At 44.1% G+C, this 14,585-nt stretch overlaps 1 protein-coding gene across 1 annotated transcript; it reads right to left on the reverse strand.

Annotated features, from left to right (window-relative positions):
* Nucleotides 1-2,378: 2,378 nt before the first annotated feature.
* LOC136516285 (protein PAT1 homolog 1-like) lies at nt 2,379-8,298 on the reverse strand. Its single transcript, XM_066509647.1, has 5 exons — nt 8,079-8,298; nt 7,725-7,885; nt 6,090-6,146; nt 5,529-5,598; nt 2,379-4,937 (listed from the first exon to the last, which is right to left on the reverse strand). The coding sequence occupies exons 1-5, from the start codon at nt 8,149-8,151 to the stop codon at nt 2,893-2,895; spliced, it is 2,406 nt and encodes an 801-aa protein (XP_066365744.1). The 5' UTR covers nt 8,152-8,298; the 3' UTR covers nt 2,379-2,892.
* Between the last annotated feature and the right edge of the window lie 6,287 nt (nt 8,299-14,585).

Below are 14,585 nucleotides of genomic sequence, written 5' to 3' on the forward strand. Positions count from 1 at the left end.
CCAGCCCCGACTTCTTCTGTGGCTCCGTTATCTGCTATCCCGCTCCCGTCGCCGGGTGGCGGGGATGTTTTTGCCGTCGTGGTTCCCCCTGCGAGGCCTTCTTTTGGTTTCGCGAAGAAGAAAGTGGTTGGGTGAGTAGATTCTGGCTTCATCTTTTTTGCTTTTATCTTCCTTCTTCTGGTTCTCATCGGTGCTTCCTTTTATCAATTTTCAGTGTTTCATCTTCTTTCGTTTCTTCATCGACTTCTTCTCAGCCTTCCGCCGTGCCATCGAGTTCCGAGCCTCAGGACTCACAACATACTGTTGATGAAGTTGCTGCGGGGGCTTCGGTGCTACCTGGCGAAGTTGCGGACTTGGCCGCCCCGGAGGTGACTGTAGCCGTCGCGCTGGGTCCTTCTGAGGGTTTGGCTCCGGCTTCCCTGGAGGTTGCTTTGGTCGTTCCTTCTTCGCCCCAGCCAGCCTCTCCTTCCCCTTCTCTTGCTTCCGGCGGTCCCTCTTTTTCCGGTGACGTGGTGCAACAGTTCGATGCCACCCATCGGTTATCGGAGCTGACCGCAGCCTGGGGGAGCTTGTCGTCCCTCGCGACTTCTTTTGGTGAAAAGCTCCAGGTAAGTTTTACTGCCACTCCTCTTTTGCATGCTCGTTTTTCTTCTGTCCTTACGCCTTGTTTTCTCTTTGTCTCTTTTTGCTCAGTCTTTCTCTCGTGATCATTCTGGCTTCTTTTTCTCATCTGAAAATGAGAGAAAGTTGTCTTCTGAGGTGAACGCTCTTAAAGCCGATCTTGACCTCCTCTAGGCTGAGTTGGAGACAGAGCGTCAAATGCACCAAAAGGAGGAGAAGACCCTTCGTGCCCGGGTAGTAGAGACGGAGAAGCAGAGGGATGCCGCGGTGGAAACTGCGAAGAAAGAATGCAAAGGTGCCGTGGGTTCTGCTTGTTTCTTCTTGTATTTTGACTCCTTTTTTCGCTGACTTGTTTTTCGGTGTCTTGTCTAGTTCTCCGAGCTGAAAAGCAGAAGCTAGCTGTCGATGTTTCACCACCGATAGCCTGCCACGGGGATACCCGAGGCAGTATGTTCGGGCTTCAGCGTATGCGGAACTCGACGGTGAACGCGAGAGACAGTCGATTTATCCTGGTTCAGGCCCTCGACTATAGTCGAGTAACGACCCTACGTCCAGCCGGCGTTAGCCTCTGCGTTGGATTGATTATGAAGTATCGTGTACCATTGTTCTCTGAACTCTTAGGAGCCCTGCCCTCCTTTATATAGTCAGGAGGCCAGAGTCCTAGTCGGTTTACAATGAGATTTCCTAGTAGGATTACTGAATAATACTACTACTAAGATTACATGGGAAGAATCCTAGTTGGACTAGATCTTCTCTCTCCCTTGCAGGGTATCCTGTGGGTCCCGCATCGACACATACCTCCACAGAGAGCACAAGATGTCTAGGCTAATTTAGTATGTACAACGGATAAATCAGGAATCGATGTGGCTACCTGGTGAGACGCAGGCAGCACAGCACCGCAACAAAGGAGAGCGCAACGAACCAACGGAGGCAGCCGAGACGAAGGCCAAAGACCGGACGCACAGCGGGCGGCATCGCGCTGGTGGCCGCGGGGTGCAGCACCGGCACAGTAGGCGAACGCGACGATGCGGCAGCTAGGGTTTCCTGTAGCACAGGCACGTAGTTCATGTGCATACAGCTCGCCGTCCACAGCGAAAGGGAGGGAGCCTCCGCGAGCGCTGGAGAGGGAGATCCGGCAGGAAGAGGTAAAAAGAGATAGGGGTACCAAACCGACAAGGGGACGGCGCGAGGACCGCCAGGACATGGCCGCGCCGGGGGCAGCCGCGCGGCGTGGCCAACGGCGGGGATCTCCCGCGTCGCGCCGTGCCAGGAGGCAGCCACCGCGGGGGCTCGTGGGTGCGGCTGCACGCACACCGGCGGCACCGCCGCCCAGGCCGCGCGCAGTGCGTGGAGGCGGGCGCGGCCGGGCGTGGCCGGTGCGCCACCACGTTGAGAAAGAGGTAGAGAGGGAGAGGAAGGGGAAGGGGAAGCACGGGCGGGGGTGGGGACGGGGGCGCGAGCGGCGGAGGCGGCGTCTCTTCAGTTGATATCCCCGCGCCGTCGCCTCAGTCGCGTCGCGACTCGGGAGCGAGGCGAGGGAGCGTACAGGAGAGAGAGAAGAGGGGATGAGGAGTTTTCTGAAGGAAGCAAACGGTGGAGTCAATGCCGAGCGTCGATCGGCGAATCAGAACGGTTGAAGCAATTCGGGCCGACGTGGACACCCTGGCTGGCTGGCCAAACTCTCCCAGTTTGATAATAAGAGATAGTCCACCATCTTTTCACTCCACGTTTTTTTTGTTTGGTTTATAGAGTCCGAGTGGAACAAGTTGATCCATCCATCGCCACCTTATTCCTCACAAACTGATAATGAGGAATGGGTCATTACACAAAAGTTGAAGAGCAGGCTAATGATGCACTACCTCATCTAGAATGAAGTGATTCCTCAAACCAAACACCCCCTAAGCTGTTGCTATCCGCCCACTAATGTTCTCTTCTTTGGGAGAGAATAAGTCAACTAGCTTACCTCCAATAGATGTTCTGTTCACCACTACACAGTTACAGCAGGATACATACATGCATAATCTATTATAACCGTCATGAGGGCGATGTATGAAAAGACAGACCTACATAAAGTTGGTTTTCAGTCTATAAATATAACATCTCGATCCTACAGTCATATCCTGAATGCTAACTTCACTGAGCCAATGGAACTTCTCCAAGCTCGCACCTTATGATGAGGTCACAGGCATGCGTCCAGATATAAGAATTGCCATCTGAAGACAAAGTGCCATATAAATCAAAACAGATGACCATCGGGTCTCTTCGGTGGTGTTAACCTGGAACTGATTCAGAATTGACATGTCCACGACTAGCATTAGGACTGAAACCAGGTACATGCGTAGATTTCCGAGCAAAATCTAGCAGTGTCTGACGATGCTGTTCACTAGTATGAGGAAGACTTGCACGCAACAGCTCAACAGGCATCTCCCTGCTGACTGCTTTGGTGGTTTCAGGTCCTCCCATGGAGCTGGATCCCTGCATGGCAAACCTCTGCACAATACTTTCATACTTGCTGTCACAGTACTTTGTCAGCAGTCCAAAGAAGGCATCAAATGATGCTTGCCAAAGTGAACGTGCTGATCTGCTGTAGTTAGCTGCGGAATGAGGATCAGCCAGTAGCTCGGTCGCTCTATCCAGCACAGATTTGATTACCAGAGAGGCCCCATCACCAGCAGCACTACCATGTGGTCGGAGAGGTGGCTGCTGCGATGAACAGACAACAGCTGCAAGGCAGGCACTGAGAGCACTGAGTTCCATATGGTGCACACAAGAGGAAACAGTCTTGGCAAGACCAATGGTTGTTTCTGCAGCACTAGAGTCTGACGGCAAGCCCCCAAACAAGCTCCTAAGATGTCGGAAAACAGCCATGCAAACTATCCGGGGCAGCTCACTTCCAGAGACAAGTCGAAGGTAGCGTGCCAAAAGCTTGCGTCCTTTGGGCAGAGAAACAATACGAAGAAAAATTAGGTCATCCTTAGGGGCTAACCCACCCGAATGGCCAGGTTTGTTGGGGCCAAAAGGGTCAACAAGCTGAAGTGATGTAGCTAAGCCTTCAAGCAGGACCTGTCGCCTTCGCTTCAGTTGGAAACTGTTGTCCTGTGGCTGGCTAGACTGTAAAAAACGATCAATATCATCGACATCCAGAAGAAGACGAAGAGAATCTTCAACGGTTATTCTGGCTGCAAGCATTGGCTCTTTCTCCAGTGGCCTTTTGGACGACTTATGATCATAAAAACCATCACCAGATCCAGGCAAATCAGCTTCAAGAAGAGGGCGAGGTCTACGTATGGCAGAGAATGAAACTCCTCCATTAGCGTCAACCTGTAGATATGAATGCTGATCAACACCAGACCGGGATTTTGAAGGGAAGTCCTTTATTGACATAGGGCAGAAATTGGACATCTGAGAAGTTACAGATCTTTTGGCTTTGCAAGCTTGGTGGTAGTAGTCATCGATGTAAGGATCGTTGCTGTGATTTGCAGAGTGCTGCATTTTTAAGATACTTTCAATCTCTTCAGATGACATGTACTTGGATCTGAACTTTATCCCTGAACTCTCACTATTCTGGCTACCTGCATCAGAAGGCTGTTGAGAAAAGCGTATGTTGTGCTTTCCTCTTCCTGACCTTGACCGCTTGTCTCTTGGTGAAGGAACATCAGGAGATTGGTGGTGATAGAATAGGTGAGGCTGCATGTTTATGTAATTCTGAAGAGGCGGCTGGCCTGGTGGTAATCTCTGGTGCTGCTGAGAAAAAAGCAATGAAGACATTGAACTACTTGGAAGGGATAACTGTGGCAGAAATAAACTAGGCCGCCGGTTAAGATGATCAAAAGCAAGTGGGACAGCTTGGTTTGACCACTCATTTTGTAAGACATTGTTCATTGACAGATCTCCAGTGGTGTAAGACATGCTTCGTCCATAAGGCAGTCCATGAGATAGACCAGGCATATGATATGGGGAACCAGAAAGTGATGAACTCGGAGAACCCATGTGGTGACCAGCACCAGGTGATGGAATGCTTGAGTGCCGTGTAAGACCTTGAGCAGGATAAGGCAATGCAGGACTTCCACCTGGTGGCGGATAGGACGTAAACGAAGTAGATCTGTGTAAAAGAATAGGTTCACTTGAGCGGTGCTGTAGTGGTTGATTGGGATATGAAGATGTACGAGACAGTGGTTTAGACTCTCCAAAGTGAGGCGAAGATTGCAGCTGCGAGCACCATTGTTTGCTGTCCAGGGATTCATCACTGTCTAGTATATCCTGATCTACCCAATTGGAGAAGTCAGCATCTTGAGCCCAATCAGCAGTCAAAGAACCTGAAGGAAGACATTATATGGCACAGTGAATATTGGCACTTAATAATATAAAAATGTAAAAGGTGACATCACACTTATATTTCTAAACAAGGCAACATATTACTATTGCATCGATAATAGTGATTCAGAGAGCACACTCGCAACAGGCTAATGGTCAGCCCAAGCACCTAGACATTGGGACATGAATGCGGTTTTTCTTTTTCTTTTACCAATGGCAAACTAGAGATTATGTGCCTTTCTCCTAAATATTATATATAAATATGTGGTGTACGTTCTGACAAAATAAACATTACTTTGGATTGCCATCAACAAAATATCTAATCTTCAGAGTGCCATAGCAAGTGTAACATATTTACATTGTCGAGAGCTATTTTAGACTAATAAGAATATACAGTGTTCAAGAGGTAACCTATAATGAAACCAGATACAAAATGAAACCATGCCATATCAAAGATGGGTAGCTAAAGCAAGGTGAGTAAATCACTAAATCATTTGCAGTGCAAAGGTAAAGATTAAAAATCTTGTCCTCGACTTATGACATAAACTTGTGCGATGTTGAGCTTTAGTGGTAATAGAGGGCAGAACTGTTACTTTCTCTCGAAATTGATCGTCTATCACCAATAACGCCAGGATTCCTTGTTCCACTAATACTTCGGTTCAACTGAATATGTGAAGTGTAGGAAGACAGAAAAAAGAATTATAATATTATAAAAGAGTATAATAATGAATAATTTAAAGCATCGTGAAGCTACTGACCACATAATGAAACTTCAAAAAAAACTTTAAGGGAGAGGGCAATGTAATTTCAAGATCCATAACATAATCTGAGCCTATGACTAAATGAATTCGACTATTCGAGAATAATTTGTCACCTAATCTCTTCTATGTGCAAGGCTAAAAATGAAATGGGTTGTCAAAGGTGGTATACACAGACTTTTTTTTTCTTATTTTTAACATTTTGACTTCTATGAAAGCACTATAGTGAGTAAATGGCATAGCTTAAGAAACCTTCAAACACCTGCTGGCCAAACAGACATTTACTACCAGGGATACAGTAAATATATATGAAATAAATATATCTTCAATACTTAGGTAAGCAGAAGACACAAATTGAAGCGATCACTGATCAAGCTAGTGGAATAAGGCACTAACCATTGCAAAAGTGCTTGCAAGATCATCAATTTCCGACAAGTTACTCATACAATCAATCTGCAGGAAGACAGAAGGCAAACAAATGATCATGATGAAATATAGAAAGAATAGGAGCAAACAGGAAAAGGAATTTTGGGAAAGGAAAGAGCAAATGCCCCAAATCGATTTGGTCAATAGTTAATTCTTACGATTATCTATGAAACAATTGGTCGCACGACCTTAGCTCTTCATCAAGAATCTAATGTTAAAAGTTAAGTAGCTAATCTTACATATCATTGTATACTGTAACCCAATCAAAGCAATCTAACTGTGTTCAAACTTCAAAGGTATGCCCAAAGGAATGTTATCCAGATCTAGACAAGTACAACAGGTACAAACCATAGTACCATACTAACTGATGAAATTGCCCGCAAGAAAATGAGCAGTTTTGCTCATGAACAGTTCCTACAGTAATTATACCTGTCAACACCTCCAAGTGCCACTTATACCAAAAACAGTAACTGATTACATCATATTTGATTGGGTCCTATTCCCAAATGTACTCCAATCAGCCCCCAGCAGTTATACACCCATAACTAAACATATTTGTTGAAAGAAAGAGGGATTTGCATGATAGAGAAAAGGTAACTACAACAATCAAGAACTGAAATACAATGGAAATAAGTAGAAAGGTTGAGTAACAGCATCTATATAAGGTCGAGTGGTCGACCCGTTGAATGTAACTGTGCTTTAAACACTACAGCAACAGAATGGCAGCAGCTAAAGCATCTACTCCTTTCAAGATGGAAAATTCATTGAACACTGATGTGTCCTACCTGAATGCTCTTACAATGGAAATAGCTTAAAAGGACAAAAACAATTTTATGGAGTAATCAAACACAAATTTTATGGAGTAATCAAACACAATGGAGGCTCTGCTAAATTAGTTAGGAAGGCGGAAGGCTAATTCAGAAACAATATCATTAAAAAATATATTTTTCTGCTTTCTTCCACTACCTCAGCCAGATATAAAGCATCATACCTGATGTTATTTATTTAGGTACTTTCAATAATGTTCAAAAAGCCCTAATAACTACTCCCACTGTTCCTAACTTTAAAACGTTTCGGCTTTTCTAGACGCAGTGCTTTACTATGTATCTAGACATAGTGTATATCTAAGTGCATAGCACAAGCTATGTATCTAGAAAAGCCAAAACATCCTACCAATTTGGAGTGGATGTAGTAGTGAGTAGCAGGAAAAAAAAAGTTCTACATTTATTATCCATTTGTCACATGATTCTATATTCACAATTACCCATAAGAATAGGATTACTTTTAAATGCATGGCATGCCTTTGCATTTCTACACTAGAGGTATGAATCTCAATTCCACCAAATATTGAGCCTGAAACCTAAAAGTTAGACTGCACAATTTGGTCTATTTGGTGCAGAAGTATCCACTACCACGCATCAAAATCACATGCTACCACTCCTACCGCAGAAAATATCGCTCAGGTCACTCTCAGCTCTCGCTATTCATTCCAATAGTAACATGCACCAACAAAACAGAACAAAACCTTCTGAAGCATTCCGTGCACAAAAATCATTAAAAGTGGCAAAGCCAACTTTGCAAGACATCAAGGTACCGAGAGCGCACCTCTTCGCCTGTAGAAGAGAACTGGTAGCTACCATCATCAGGTCCACCGAATCCGCCACCATCGCCGTCGACACCTCCATCCAAAAGCCCACCGAGCTCCGCTCCCTGCATGGGCGCCTTGCCGAAGAAGGAGTACTGCGCCGCGTCGAACCGCGAGTTCTCTGCAGGATAAGGAAAAAGAAGTGGCGAATTTAGCTAATCGAGTCCAACAACCCCGAAAAATCGTCAGGCGGCAAGCGCACCAGAAACGACGCAGCAGCGACACCGCTAAAATTCCGAGGACGCAACAATCAAAACGGCACTAGACAAAATCCCAACAAAATCACTCCGAAAATAGCCGCAAGAAAGGATCACCTGCGGTGGAAGACGAGGACGGGCCTCCGCCTCCGCCACCGCCGCCGTCGCCATCCGCCCTAATGCCCCTCATCGCCTCGTCTCCCTCGCGGCGGCGCGAATGGGCACTAGGGTTTGGGTTCCCGCGTGGGGTTTGGATCTGACGAGAGCAGGGGAGAGGAGCAAGGCGCACAGCTCGCCTCCGCTCAGTCTTGCTTGCTTCCCTTCTCTTCTCTTTGGACTTACCAAATAAACCCACAAGGAATATAGAAAATCGAAAAAGGACCCAAATTACGGCAGGAAATAAAAAAAGGTTAACTGAAGATCTATCCCTTTTATAGAAGATCTGAAAATGATACGGTAGGAAGGAAGCTGGATTAATCTCGCGAAACGCGAGGATTATGTGGAATGACAAATTGATTGATTAGCGCTAAAGGCCCGCTTTTTTTTTCATCTAGAATAATGTTTTTCTCTCACAAATTTCTCCAGATTCATCTAGATTCCTCTAAATTCTTCCAGAATTCCCCCAAGCGAACGGGACCAAAATATGGAGAAGACTTGCGCCCTGTTCGTCTGGCTTGAAAAACGGATGATGCATATTGATTTGTTGTGAGAGAAAAATAATGTTATTTCACTGAAACAGTACGGCTGATAAGTTCAAGCGAACGTGGCCTTAATCTTGGCTTGCGTGTTACTCTACCTAGATTTTTTTATGGACCCTCTTGCGTGTCTGTTTTTTTTTCTGGCTTTGTGTCTATGATGGGCCGTTTTGTTGGTTTGTTTTCTCTCTCTTCGATGATCATTAGTCATGCTAATCACGCGCCTTTCTTTTGTTAACAATAACACAAACCATTTGCACGAAAGCATGACTGTTTTAGGGCATCTTTGGATACCATGTTATATTCCTCTAGTCATCGCACATGAGCTTTTCCCTAAAAAAAACCTTTTGCTTTTAGTTCGTATATCACAATAACAATGGACTAAATTTTAGCTAACTAAATTCTAGTTCAAGGTGATCTAAAAATGACAAACCCTTATGCAAGGAACGAAGAAATGTGTTTCTGCTACTCAAGATGGTAATGTTACGGCTTACGGTACAAGCAGAGTTTTTTTTACGACGAAAGAATAATTATATTAGATAACTGGGTATATCAAAACGTTACAAACACTCTGAATTACATAAATAGGTACAAGCAGAGCGCAGAGCTTGTGGGAACCTGAAATAGCTTAACTTTTTTTTTGTCTTATCTAAGAAATACCTTTTCCTAAGAATTGATTGTGAGCTAAAGCATCTACAATATTGAAATTCTTTTTGTATGGTTGACGAAATTATACAGTCGTTGTATCATTGGTCGTTGCCTCCCCGCGAAAATGTGATAGCGAATTCAACTATCACGATCCACGGGATATTAGACTAGCCACAGTGTTGATAAAACCTAGACTGAATTATGAGCGAGAAAGTTCAAGTATCGGCTCAACCCATTGCGCAAGTTTAAAAAAGCAAGCAGTGAGTCAAAATAGATGCTCCGGTGCTCACCAGGTAAAAAAAAAATACTTTCACAGTAGCTCGTTAGAAGAGAGAAAGACCGACAAAATAGCCATGCACGCGTTCTGACATCCATACTGATCTTGTTGTACTGTGTGCGAGGTTTATGGTTCTAGATGAGGCTTAGAAATAATAAACAAAAAATACTGTAGTTGATAGTTATGTGAGCTATGAAATAGTTATTTATGGGAGATCGTGCTAGACTACTTATTTAGGAGTTGCTAGCTATTTGATCTCTCTCCATGATAGTCCATAGATTTCTTTCTAGACCGGTACTATTTGAAAACTATTGGGAACGACCTTACTATTCTTAGCGTCAGAAGATGTGGTGTAAGGGTACTTTTTCAGCCTTGACTATACTGCACGTAATCTTACAAGTTATGCTAAAAGTATCTATCTTTCAAAGTCATATAGGCATGACCATCTTGGCTCCGTTCGCTTAAAGGAATTCTAGAGGAATCTGTAGGAATTTATGAGAGAAAAATATTGTTCTGGATAAAAAAAGAAGTGGATCAAGCCGAGTTTAAGGATACGCGAACAGAGCTCTTGTTTCGAGAAAATATCTTTGACCTCAGCTCGGTGACAACGAATGCGACACCTCACCATGAGAGATAGCAAATACACTAGCGAGAAAACATGTTACATGTGTTCTGTCCTACTCCGCCTCCACAAACAACATACAAGAATGACACAGTACCTCTCGTGCTAGCGGCCCCCTTATATTACTTAATTTGAGTGGTGGAAATGATATAGAATGCTATATCAACTCAAGATACTCTCTATATCATTCTTAACTCTTAATTTATAGATATGAATAGAGATTTTAGTGAAAACTATCCTCCGACGGGCTATTTAACCGGATCTTCAAATATACTCTCTCTGTCCCACAATAGAAGTCATTATGGGATACATGCAGATCAAACTTTCTTATGTTTGTAGAAAATATGTGCAATATTTATATCTCCAAATAAGTTTATTATAAAAATATATTCAATGATCTATCTAATCATACTAATTATGTATTACAAATATTAATATTCTTTTATATAATAATTGGTCAAAGTAAAAAAAAAAGCTGACTTCTTGGGAGCAACAACGACTTGTATTTTGGAACAGAGGGAGTAGACGTTATCTATTCTGGATTTCTCAATGGCCAAAGACGAAGAGCGGTGATGGTTATTAAGAGTATATAAAAAACATGTCGGAGGATACAAAGATATACAAAAGTGATTTTTACTCAAATGACCTCTTAAATAATGGTATAGAGAGTATATTTTTTTAGAAAGACTCTTAAAGATGCTTTTATTTTTAGAGCTAGTCTAAAAAGATATGCTTTTTACATCCTTATTACATGCGACCATGCAAGCAGACTCACGATGGTCACGTTTTATATCCGTTATAAGAAACGTGATGATCACATAGTCACGTTCGGCCCCCTCACGGTACTCAGGCTCACATCTTCTCTTCTTTTTTTTTACATCTTGGGTGCTCCATCGAGATAAACGGCAACGCTTCGAGGCGGATCAGAGCCATTGTAGCTACAGTGACGTTTTGTTTTTATTTGGTAATAATTGTCCAATCGTTGATTAATTGGGCTCAAAACGTTCGTCTCGCAAAGTACAACTAAACTGTGCAATTAGTTTTTGATTTCGTCAACATTTAGTACTCCATACATATACCGCAAGTTTGATGTGATGGAGAATCTTCTTTTTGCATAGTGTCAAAGTTAGGAATTTGGTGGAACTAAATATGGCCTTGCTCCAAACTCCAGCTCAACCCATGCCTGCAGGCAGGAAACTAGGGCCGTGTTTAGGTGACGAAAATTTTTGGTTTTGGCTACTGTAGCACGTTCGTTTGTATTTGATAATTAGTGTCTAATTATGAACTAATTAGGTTCGAAAGTTTCGCGATTTCTCACCCAACTATGTAATTAGTTTTTTTTTCGTCTATATTTAGTACTCCATGCATGTGTCGCAAGATTCGATGTGACAATTTAAGGTAAAAATTTTTGGGAACTAAACAGGCCTAGGATTCTAGGAATAGGGTTACTGTTTACTGGTCACTGGAGTTGACTTGTGCTGCTGTGCACCATCATGTCCAACCCAGCTCCCGCAGTGTGTGTGAACCGGAACCGAAGTCGGTACGCGCCCGCCCGCGGCGGGCTTGATTCCCGCCCCCGCGTCGCGCGCCTGGGGCCTGGGGCGTGGGGCGTTGCATTTGGCGTCAAGCAACCGCCGTCTTCGCCCACAAGGCACAACCTCGACCTCGACCGGCGGTGGTTGCACCTGCCTCCCTGTCCCGTGTCCCCGGTTGGTCGTGGACGAGACTTCGGCCTGTTCGCTGGTTGATTTCTGGGCTAGTTTGGGCTGGTTGGTGTTGGTTTATTGTGAGAGGAAAATACTGTTGGCTGGTTAGTTTGGGCTGGCTGAAACCAACAAGCGAACAGGCTGTTGAAAGGAAGAGAGCTCGCCGTACATCCGCACGAACACGACGGTAACTGGGCTTCTGCTCGTGCCTCGGGGTTAAGGATGGAAACGGTACGGATATTTTCCAACCATATTCGAGACCGAATCTGTTTAGAGAGGTTCAAACCTATCCGTATTCGAGTCCAAATATTCAACATCAGATATTGTATCCATATCCGAATACTCAAATTACATGTTTATGATGTCGACATCGAATTGTATAATATCCGGCATGGCTGACACTATCTGTGTTCGAATCCAAATCTGACCAGAAATATGAAAACAAATACAATAGCGGCGATATCCGTCCGTATCCGAATCCCTATCGTGGCGATCGGAGTTGGTGGCGGACGGCAGAGAACGAGGCTTTCCCCCATTCCATCCCAGCGTCGGACCTGCCTGCTGGTACTTGCTGCGGGTTTCGCTTCACACGTTTGGGTTGGGTTGCTGAACATGCGTGTCTCTATCATGTGGTGAATGGGGGATACGGGGGAGCCAAAGGCAATGTTGGGGAGGGTTTGTTGGAACTATTTTTGGCTGAAATGATTGACTAATTTGTATAACAATTGATTAGTGGATTGGTTCCTGTCCATATTCCAGGATAACCGAACAGCCCCTAAAGTAACTTTTTCAGGACATGCTACTTCGCTCTTTGCATATTGCAAGAGGGGGTGCTAAGAAGGCGGCAGAGTATATTCTCTTCGAGAGCTTTGAGGCATAATTATGGTGGTGAAAGCAAAAAAAAATCTAATGAAAAAACGTATGGAGATAAAGGTCCTTGTCCTGACTCCTGTTTGTGTGATTGTGGTGGTGGAACATGTTTTGGCAGTCTTTTGATGAATTGCCTACATTAAGCTTTAATATATGGTGTTTTGATTACTAGATAGTTCAATTTCAACAAGATCCACCACAAAGAAGATTTAGATATAGTCGAGCAATGAAGATGCCGGATCCAATGACCAGGCGATTCTACGGCAATTTCGTCCCCCTAGAGTAACTCTTTCTCGGATATTTGGATCCCCGAGGATGAGAATCAGATGGAGATTGCTGTGTCTAGCGGTTTGCGAAAGAATCGATTTGTTCGTGTCATGACCTAGCGGACTCTCGTGCTACATGGAAATCCACCGAGGTTTCTCCTAGGAGCGCACAACTTTGGTGCCGTAAATGCTTAGGATCTATTGAATTTGATACTAACAAGTTGCAGGCTATCTCGTTGGATCAACTGGATTTTCTTGGTTGCGTGGGATCTAAAAGCCTTATGTTGGTGACAAAGGCTAGGGTCGTAAACTCTGGTTATTTGTTCGCTGATAGTTCTTAAAAGCTGTAATCAAGTTATATCGCCGCCATCTCTGCTCTCATGTCTCCTTGCGTTCGCATCTACAATGGGAGTGATAAGGGATCTCCGGCTAGGAGATTACCCACCTGAAGCCAAAGTAGCGACTAGAGTACGCGTGGAGTGCTAGTTGTGATGGTCGATGATGCCAGGATTGTGGACATTACTGATAAGTGCCCTGTTCGTTTGTCTTATAAGCCATGGCTGAAAGTACCGTTGACTGATTTATTATGAGAGAAAAAATATTGTTCGTTGGCTGAAAAAATACGGTTTATAAGCCAAGCGAACAGGGCGAAGGTGATGGAGGAGGAGTTGAAGGAAACGGTGGGAGGAGAGGCTATGAAGATAAAGAAACAGTCACATAGTGAGAAGAAGAGTAGCAGCAAGGTCGTTTCTTTTTGTTGCTAACGTGTCGTCTGTCTTGATAAAAAAAGAAGCGTCGAATGAGATGATTAGTGTAGTCAAAGTGTTGACGAGAGCACTATATCTGTTCACGGATGATAGCCTCCTATTTTTTTCGAAGCGTTGCCGCAGTATATATCCCGCAGCATGAATTTTGGTTGTGTGCTAGTGTAGTACGCGGATAACATCTCTGGAGATTATTGGGTTAGTTTGTCTAAGTTAAATTGATCATGAGAATGACATTTGATTTAGGTCATGTTAGGATCATTCAGTTTTTACCAATTTTTAAGAATCTGACTTTTGGAAACTAGGTGAGATTCAAATACATTAGTTTTTACTACCAGGTTTTATCATATTCCTAAAGACTAAGTAAGCCGTTCATACCTAATTTTTGACAGTTTCTTATGACCAATAGAGTAATCAATGAAGTAAGATTTTTTAAAACTGAGATCAAACACCACGTTCGCGCTTTTCTCAAAATCCAGAATTAACTTGAATGGGTACTCGACTCCTACCAACAATTCCATCGAAAGGTAGTTTTCCTAGTTGGCAGTCCACAGTGGCCCGGTCCGTGCAGACACACCCGCGCGTAGGCGGCAGCGCGTCCAAGCAAACAAATGGACCTCCATTCATTTATTTTATCCCCCCATTTCCGAAGCACCGAGCAGCCCTAAATTGATTTTATTTTATTTTATTTATTATTTATTATATATCGCTGGGGAGTCGCGTTGTGCGCGGCAGGTGGCCCCGCAGCGGCCAAGAAGAGAAGATAGCGCAACGGC

The sequence above is a fragment of the Miscanthus floridulus genome, chromosome 17 (genome assembly GCF_019320115.1).
Source record: "Miscanthus floridulus cultivar M001 chromosome 17, ASM1932011v1, whole genome shotgun sequence".
NCBI lineage: Eukaryota > Viridiplantae > Streptophyta > Magnoliopsida > Poales > Poaceae > Miscanthus > Miscanthus floridulus.

Coding starts and splice junctions, on each gene's coding strand:
- LOC136516285 (XM_066509647.1), bottom strand. CDS start 8,151: ATGAGGGGCATTAGGGCGGATGGCGACGGCGGCGGTGGCGGAGGCGGA. Junction 5,599..6,089: donor TTGCAAGCACTTTTGCAATG/GTTAGTGCCTTA, acceptor TCACATATTCAG/TTGAACCGAAGTATTAGTGG. Junction 4,938..5,528: donor ACGATCAATTTCGAGAGAAA/GTAACAGTTCTG, acceptor GTCTTCCTTCAG/GTTCTTTGACTGCTGATTGG.